At 35.2% G+C, this 9,557-nt stretch overlaps 1 protein-coding gene across 1 annotated transcript in view; it reads left to right on the top strand.

Annotated features, from left to right (window-relative positions):
- Positions 1–4,346: 4,346 nt before the first annotated feature.
- Positions 4,347–9,557, top strand: part of LOC107709827 (zinc finger matrin-type protein 4-like) — a 75,255-nt gene continuing 70,044 nt past the window's right edge. Inside the window, exon 1 of the mRNA XM_016514452.1 lies at positions 4,347–4,480. Coding sequence (XP_016369938.1) covers positions 4,394–4,480 — 87 coding nt within the window. The 5' untranslated portion in view covers positions 4,347–4,393. The remainder of the gene's footprint in view (positions 4,481–9,557) is intronic.

Below are 9,557 nucleotides of genomic sequence, written 5' to 3'. Positions count from 1 at the left end.
TTTGCCTCTCCAGAAACCTCTCACTGCCAGTTGTTCTTCTCCCTGGCCGAGGGAACACTTGGAAACTTCATGTCTGGTCCCTGGATGGGACGCGGAGGTTCTAAGTGACCTACCTCAAGAGGTAGTTGACACCATCACTTCAGCGAGAGCACCGTCTACGAGACACGCCTACGCTTTGAAGTGGAACCTGTTCATTGAGTGGTGTTCTTCTCACCGAGAAGACTCCCGAATATGCCTGATCAGAGTCGTGCTGTCCTTTTTGCAGCAAGGGTTGGAGCGAAGGCTGTCTCGCTCCACCCTCAAAGTTTATGTCGCCGCAATCGCTGCTAACCACGACCCCGTAGAAGGGAAGTAGCTGGGGAAGCATGACCTGGTCATGACGTCTCCGTTCCCTCCTTCAGGGAACGAGGGTTACCATATGTAACCGAGACGTTACTACAACTACAGTGATGAATAATGTATGAAAGGATAAAAAATAAATAATAAATAAAATTGCAAAATAATTGCTACAAGGTGATCAGCAAATAAATAAATAAGTGGACATATTGATTTATTCTATTAAATATTGATTTTGAATGATCTTACCCAAATATTATCTTAAATATTCTACTAAAAAAAAAATATTGCAGAGATGTAAGGCCTGCAATACCTACACTTCCAATCTTTGCACTTGACTACTTGTCTAATTATTGTACATGACTGTATTTCCTGTATTTGCCCCAAGTGTTCAAGTGGGCATGATAACCACAACCATGTGTACAACTTTTGATTACCCAGTTCAAATTTTTTAAATTTTTTACAGAGATTTTGTTATGCATTTTGATTGTCAGCACTTTTTTTTTTGACTGTCAGCACCTTAAAAAAAAAAAAACATTCTAAATATCTGTTTAGTAGTTCCTATGTGACAGGCAACACAATTTAATTGTGGCACTTCTAATTAAAGTGATAACATATATAACAAGTATAACCAGGGCCGGCCCGTGGCATAGGCGGAATAGACAAATGCTAGGGACGTAAAAAGTTTTTTTTTTCTTTTTTTTTTTTATTACCAATACTATGATTTTAAAATATTACAAAAAACCGATCGTCCCACAAAAACATAACTATTTTATTGCTCTCCCGACTCACACCGGTTCGATGCCTGATGAATCTTCCCCCGCACAGCCGCACTTCTACATACATCAGTTACCTGATTGTGATAGATGTTCACTAATAAATTACTACTATGTCAAAAAGACCAAAGCCCTCTGATGGCCAGGGAAGAAAAAAAAAAGAAAGAAAAGAAGACGAAAAAAAACAGGACAAAGATAGAGGAAATGTGATGTAATAAATGACGATCATATAAATAAACTAGATGAGGTAAAAGTTTGTGAATAAACTTTATAGAAAGCCTAGTCTAAAAGTTTAAAAAAAGGTCTGGAGTTCCAGAGATCCGAGATTTTTCGTGTCACATGATAACACGTTTTAATAATATTTTTATGCTATAGTTGTGTAGTATTTGGGTATTTATTGTATTTTTAATTTGAATTGGCTAATTTAGTAATGTTTGTGTATAACTGGGCTTAAATGTATTGTACATTGTTAGTTCAAGTTAGTTAATACATTCACTAATGTTAAAAAATTATACCTTATTGTAAGTGTTACCGTTTCACTATCATCAGCTTTTTTTAATAAGTGTTTTAATGTAACACCCAATAGTCACATATACTCCTACATTTCTCTCTTCATATGCACTTTTGAAATATCTAGCCATGCAGTTTCTGTGTGAATGTTTAAACAATGATTATTGGTGGAATGGGCTGCGAGGCAAGGGGCACCAGGTAAAATCTTGCCTAGGGCAGCAAATTGGCCAGGGTCAGCCCTGAGTATAACAAAATACACAGACTCATCTCTACTCCAATACAATATGCAACACTTTACATTTTACTACCAATAATATCTAATTAATTTAACGTACACTAGAAAGGTTTCCTCAAAATCGTGCACTTTTGGGAAATATGATTTCCTGAACATGATAAATGATTTGATACGCTTAGCCTCAAATATTGCTCTGAATTGTGGATAGGCTGGAAACAACAGTTTGAAATTAAAAATGTCTAAATGATGGGTTTATTTATTTATTTTTAGGCAATCAACTTTTTACTTTACAACACAGCTTTTAGCAGCTGTATGAACTGTATGACGGCACCCATTCACTGCAGAAGATCCATTGGTAAGCAAGTTATGTAATGGGTAACACTAATAAGTATACAATAATAAATTAACAAACTATTGTTTTATAGTTTATTCATAGTTTATAAACCGTAATTAATACATTAATAGACTCTATACAAATAGTAAGTTCGGTCACACTTTATTTTAAGGTCCAATTCCCATCATTAACAAACCATGAACTATGGTACCTAATTTGCTGCTTTTTAGGGTAACACTTTATTTTAAGGTGTCCTTGTTAGACCTGTTACATGTACTTATTATTATAATAACAATAAATTATGCATAATTACATGCAAGTAACCCTAAACCAAACCCCAATCCTAACCCTAACCATATAGTAAGTACATGTAGTTAATTAATTACTCTAAAAAATGCTGGGTTAAATACAACCCCGCACTGGGTAAAATATGGACAAACCCAGCGATTGGGTTTAAATGTTTAACCCAGCCTTCTGGGTAGTAACCCAAATGCTGGGTCAAAACAACCCAATCGCTGGGTTTGTCCATATTTTACCCAACACAGGGTTGTATTTAACCCAGCATTTTTTTTAAATGTATATAATTACACTATAACAAGGACACCTTAAAATAAAGTGTAACCATAGTTAGTAAGGTAGTTAAGTTTAGGTATTGGGTAGGATTGGGGATGTAGAATATGGTCATGCAGAGTATGTGCTTTATAAGTACTAATAAATAGCAAATATGTTAGTAATACACTCTAAAAAATGCTGGGTTAAATACAATCCTGGATAAAATAGGGACAAACCCAGCATTTGGGTTGTTTTGACCCAGTGGTTGGGTTACTACCCAGAAGGTTGGGTTACATTTAACCCAACCGCTGGGTCAAAACAGCCCAATTGCTGGATTTGTCCCTATTTTACCCAGCACTGGGTTGTATTTAACCCAGCATTTTTTTGAGTGTAGGCATGCTAATAAGCAAATAGTTAATAGTGAGGATTGGTCCCTATATTAAAGTGCTACCGTAAGTTCTTCATGTATTATCACTGTAATTAACAAAATTATTATTATTAATTTGCTTATTATTAAAAGTAAAAGAATTGTTAATTGCTAATAAAGAGTGAGTAGTTCTCATTTTAGATTAGGTCACGGAAAATGGGAAATTACTGTGCTATAAACCAAATTAAAGTGCTATAAACCAAGCTTTATTGAACATTAGTTGCATTCATATTCAATGTCCCTTAAAATGTTTACAAATTCATTTAGGACCCACACACATTTGCATATGTGGTTTACAGGGACTCTTCATATGTGTCTTTATACAGTACAAACTGTATACAACTTTCTGTTATGGGTAGGTTTAGGGTTAAGGGACATAATATACAGTTTATAAACTGTAAAAACCATTATGTACATACTGTACTGTATGTAAAAGTAGCTAAAGGTTGGTGTACAGCACTTAATCAATGACATTTTCCCATTTTCCATGACCTCATCTAAATGTACAACTATTTATGGTTAATAAGTTGTTAACAAAGCATTATCGAACTCTTTACATATGAACTCATTTAAAAATAATAATTTGGTTAATTACAGTGACGATGCATGAAGAACTCACTATTTGTAAAGATTCTATTAATGAATTAACTACAGTTTATAAACCATGAATTAACTATATAATAGTTGGCAAATAATCTTTAAGTATAGGCTAATTTATTAGTGTATACTTATTATAAAGTGTAACCACGTAAATCCAAATTTCCTCAAATCTGCACCGATTAAGAAACGAACACATCTAGCCTACGTCTTGGTCCCAGGGAGTACAGCAAATGTTCATTCTTGGGCCAACTATTCCTTTATTAACTAAATAATGTAAAATGTAATAAAACAGGTGCAGAACTGATTGCTGCTGCGGTCTGTTTTCACTCTGTTTTTACAAGTGACTAGTATTTACTTAAATGATAAAAGCATAATAGCAACAAAATACATCTGCTGACTTAATTGACATTCATCTTATCTCTGATCTTTCTCATTTGTGCACTAGTGTCTTGTCATAAATCCCAGCTTGTAAAACCACTACTGCAGAAAAAAAAAAACTACTCCAGCCATCCAGCCAATGGAGGACGGCGGGGCGGAGAACGCTCTGCAATTGAACTAAAGGACCGCAGGCAGCTGTACACGAGCATCCTCTATTCTACACACGTGCCCACATCATACAGTCAATGGATTACACCTTCTCTCTCCAAGTGCAACACCATCTGACCGTATACCCGTCACACTTATACGAGGACTACAGCTTAGAGTTACAGGTATGTTTATAAAAACGAAGTCAAAGTATGTGCTAGTTTGTTTAGCGGTGATACGCGCGGCTCCAAACTAACCCTTCTCTCGATACTGTTGGAGATACTTGTTAAACACATTAACAGCATTAGTAGACCGGATACCTCGTACTCTAAAATGAATTGGCGGCGTTACACTTTCTCTGATTTCTTGACGCTGTGACGCACGAAAGCCAGTTGTAGCGCGAATTCGATGAATGTGTTGCGTGCTGTGATGTTTACATGATAAGGGACACAGGAACAGTAAATACACTTCATAGTATCATACCTGGCGTTTAATTTGAGAGACCTCATCAGTATCCTTTTCTTAAGCTTTTTGTTTTACCAAGAAGCAGTGATGACCCCAAAAAGGTACATTTCTGTGGCACGAGGCAGTGTTGACAGATTGCTCTCGGTTTCGTCAATCTCACAGCTGTTTCATTTACTGCAAACGATCAATTATGTATCACTGTACAGTCCTGAGAACCCCGTCGATGCGGACAGTGTCAGTTTTCAGTCAAGTGCAATCTTCGTTTTCACCTGTTGTGATCTGTGTAATTTACCGAGACAGTTTGATTGTAGTAGTGTCAACTCTTGAATATATGAGGATTTAATGTAGTGCCTTGGGCAATTGTGGGATTATTACCTGTCCTTTATCTAGCCAAGAGAACGACCAATTGATTTAGATTTATACAATTTGCAGTCTTATGTACTAGGAGACATGTTAAAACAATTCTGCAAAGCAAATTAGTTTAGTTTTGTGCATGTAGGCTTTTTTTTTTTTTAGAATCCTTGTTGATTGAATGATCTTACTTAAGCAGGTTTTCTTTACATTTAGGGTACAGGTTGTTCTGTACTGTACATTGAATAAATAAAGAAAAGAAGCAGAATGTTTTATAAACTTTTTCATTTTTACAGTCTTTGTAAGTTTAGTAGACACTCCATAAAGCACTATTGCCCACATAAGTAATCTTAAGTTATTTTAATGGATGTTTTTTTCATAATATTTTATTAACAGTTTTAACAATATTAACAGTTATTTTCCTGTTCATTACTATAAAGATGCTTTGAAAGAGTGTGTATATAATGCATCATATAAATAAATGTGACTTGACTTGCTTTGAGGAACTGAAGAACAACCATTGGTGTTTGTTTTATTTTTCTAGTCATTGTTATTAACTTAAATAATGCATTAAGCATTTTCTTATATAAGTATTTAACCATATGTTTTTGTACATTAAGTCTTTGAAATGAGACTGTCCCTTTAAAGCTTCTCCTCCAGGTGCTGCTTAGATCATCTTTGTGCGGAACAATGGTACCATTAATATTCTCTTTCATATTCCTTGGAGTGCAAATACGTGACACAAAAGCAGATGTCTTTTTCGTAATAAGTGGCTTACCTTTTCTTTAACCCTGGATATGTACTTTGTCCGCTACACATGACATTTGCTGTAGTTAGTGAAGAGCCAAATCTCATTCCTTTAGTTTGAACTTGTCTATTTGTCTGTATTAAATTCTATAATTATCATTTAGGATTAGAGATGAGAAATACATTATACATTAAGTTTTCATTTTTAGCCATTCATTAGTGTACTGTCTAACAAGCTGGGCTAATAAACAGTTGTAAGGAGAGAGCAGAGAGAGAGAGTAAGATGTGAATTATTGATGTTTTCTTGACACTCTTTTTCTGTGCAGAGAAAAGAGGCTCATCTTTAATTTTTGTTATTATGGCATGTTTACGAATTAGCAGTCTCTGCCTGCCAGCTAGCCAGTGGAAAACAGTATAAGGGGAGAGGAATGCCAGATACAACAGCATCACTCTTATTGCATTCATTCATTATAGATAGATGCATCATAGTCCGAACCGTCCCGCTGTAGTGTGGTTTTCAGTGATAAGGGAGTAGAACAACTTCAAAGTTTGCTCATTTGAACATTATTTCCCGTCAGCATTCACACGTGAGCCTCCCTGCCTCATGCAATGTTTTTAAAATCAAGCCATTTTCTCAGTATTAGGGGCAATGAAATTGCACAGCGGTGGGTGGTTGGTTTGTTTTAAACTGTCAGAGAAAATCATCCGTGCACCACAAGGTGGCTCTGTTAGTGTAGAATCACCTCAGAATTTCCTCTGGTTGGACCTTTTTTTTTCAAGACTCCTGTGCAAAGCCTGCCATACTTACAGTTGCACATTCTGTTGAGGTTCATCTTTGTGGACTGTCCTATCCACAGCAATGGAGAGCCTTAATAACATCCGAATTTGTGATAAAATCTGAATAATTGAATTTCAAAAGAGCCGTTGTTTAGATTATGATGTAAATCTTAGCATATATAATTTGTAATAACGAGCAGTTGAACTCTTTGAGACATACCTTTAAAAAAGTTATATTCTAACATGAAAAGAGAAGAAGAATCTTCTGTCTCCATAATCAGAGCAACCTAATTCGTCTCCCAGGACTTTTGAGGCAGAAGTGACAGCCCATTGCCTCTCCAATACTGTTTTTCCATTGGGAGGGACAAAGCCCACACTTATGGAGAAGCTTATGGAGAGGAAAATGCCTTGCCAAAGCCCAGGGATATGATATGATATTATCTTTCACAATCCATCTCCATTTCTGCTCACAGGCATTAAGTAGCAAAGCTGAGGTTTAGACTCCCAGCAATATTTACAGCAATACTAGCTATCCTCAATGCACCATGAATACATATGCTGATTAAAAACCTCCTAGATTCCAGACATGTTCTTATTTATTTAAAATATGGTGTTGTCTAGTCATCTATTTTATAAAATTGGTAGAAAAATTCAGTTGTTTGTCTAAACATACCGCTTATATCAAATTTTATTATATTGTTTATCGGAAGTAATGGTTATTAGCTTTGAAGGAGTGAGGAAGGTGTCCTTTATATGAACCTTTCCTTCATTTTATCGGATGTTGTTGCAGTCCATGGGTTTCTAGTGTGATGAAGAAAATGAGTTTTCTAATTTAATCGAATTTATAATACATGGTCCAGATAAAAAGCCCTATTCTAGTATGAGTAAGACACGTTTGTCATGTGGTTTCACACTGAGGGTGTATATTCTTAGCTGGCATTGAAAGCACCCTGCAGATATTAAAGGTGCAAAAAAGGTAGCTCTAAATGAAATGGCACAGTGCATAACCAATGGCGGTGTTCAAGGTCGATTTTCGTCCTTACACCCGGTGAATGCATTGTCGGTTAGAGAACCTTGCAGTACATGTTCTGAACTGTTTTCCAATGAACAAGTAAACATTGCAAAACATGATTTGTGTAGAATTAAATCAAAAAGTCACATTTTGCTTTGCTTTGGGCTAGTCTGATTCATAGTTCAGGTATGAAAGAGGTGTGTACTCTTCTTTTAAAGTTACATTACAGCATTGGAATGGTGTTTCCATATTATGTCTTGGAAACTGGATAAAGATTCAGATTACACTGTTGTATGATAAAACAATTTATTGCAAAAATGCATTTTTTTGTCCAGTTTGAGTGCATAATTGTATGAGTTTGCTAGACTAAAAAATGCTGCTTTTGTGCAGTTGTAAAACTAAAATTATTGGAGTATGATTTACAAGAAAAGATTATTTCAGTTATATTATATTCTTACAATTTGTATGTTTAATTTAATATGTTACTTGGCATGTCTTTGTAACTGTTTGTGAAATTCAGTACAGTCAAATGAACCCTTAGTGTAGTGGATCTCAATCTTCAATGATATTCAGTGCCTACATAATTTTGAAGAATTTCCAAGTAATCTTGAAGCCCCCCAGTGGGCCCCAGCCTGCTGGTTGAAAACCACTGCCCAAGTGTATAGTAGAGATGCAATGATATTCAAATTCTGGCCGATACAATAAGTCTGATAATTATTTTCTTGTACTATTATTTACTTTTTTTCCCCATAGAAATTAATTAGAGATAATTGGCAGATCCCCTGCAGCATTGCCACAGGCCCCCTAAGGGTCACACACCTTCTGTCTCTCTGGTTTTGTGTTTTTGCTCACATGAGGCCCATCTGAATGTTGCACGACTTCCAATTAAAGCAATAGAACAGGATAATGATGTCTGACCTTCAGCTGGCAACAGGGAAGAAGCAATGAGCAATGTTTTTGCTTTGAGAAATGAACTGACATTGAAGCAGTAGAAAAATTGCAACGGTGAGGAGGGAAATAAGTGGATAAATATTAATCCTTTAAGTGAATCAGTAATTATGTTTTGTGTTGTTTTAAGATGTGCTTAAAATGTCAGATATGTAATTGGTTCTATTGTATGTAGGGCTGCAACAACTAATCGATAAAATCGATAATTATCGATTATGAAAATCATCGACAAAGATTTTCATTATCGATTAGTCGGGTCTACCCACAGTGCATGTCCAACTTCAGCCGGTTGCGTCAAATTACAGCACTGAATTACGCAAGTGAACGTGTGTTCCTGCAGAACATTATTCTTACCTATTGGTTACCACTGAGTTTGTGATTTTATTCGTCTTTATCATCTTTATTATTTTAATTTTTAATGCAGAGATTTAAACTATATTCACTATATACAATGCTTAACAAATTTATTAAAGCAAATTTATGTACGTTTTTTAACAAATTATGGTTTGTGCCACTGCTGCTCTAAACTAACAGTACAGTAAAATCATTTTTTAGCTTTCTGTATTGGTTAGTCCTCCAATATGTGTAAGCTCTTTAGTAACAGTAGTAGGCTATTTCTAATGCTATAATATAATTATTGCTGTTATCTATGAAAGAAAGGCAGCGAGCTTTAGTGTTTTTTTCATATACCCAATTACAGTCAAAAAGTACATAAACAATGCCAGCAAGAATGCAAGCTGTTATGAAGGGCATAGGAGGCCATTTTTGTTATGTGAATAAAAATACTATTTAGTTGTTTAAGTTTATTTGCCCAATAAATGACACTAAAATTTTTTGATTTAAACTATTTTTTTACAGATTCCTAAAATTCCTAAAATGTGTTTTATGTTTATTATGGCAGGTGGTCTAATAAATTGTTAAGCACTGTATGTTTTCATAGCATTCAGTTGGCACGTTTGTTT

Source organism: Sinocyclocheilus rhinocerous, unplaced genomic scaffold (genome assembly GCF_001515625.1).
Source record: "Sinocyclocheilus rhinocerous isolate Xijiao unplaced genomic scaffold, SAMN03320098_v1.1 scaffold926, whole genome shotgun sequence".
Classification (NCBI taxonomy): Eukaryota; Metazoa; Chordata; class Actinopteri; order Cypriniformes; family Cyprinidae; genus Sinocyclocheilus; species Sinocyclocheilus rhinocerous.
Note: the sequence above shows the minus strand (reverse complement) of the source record. Positions and strands in the feature narration are given on the sequence as shown.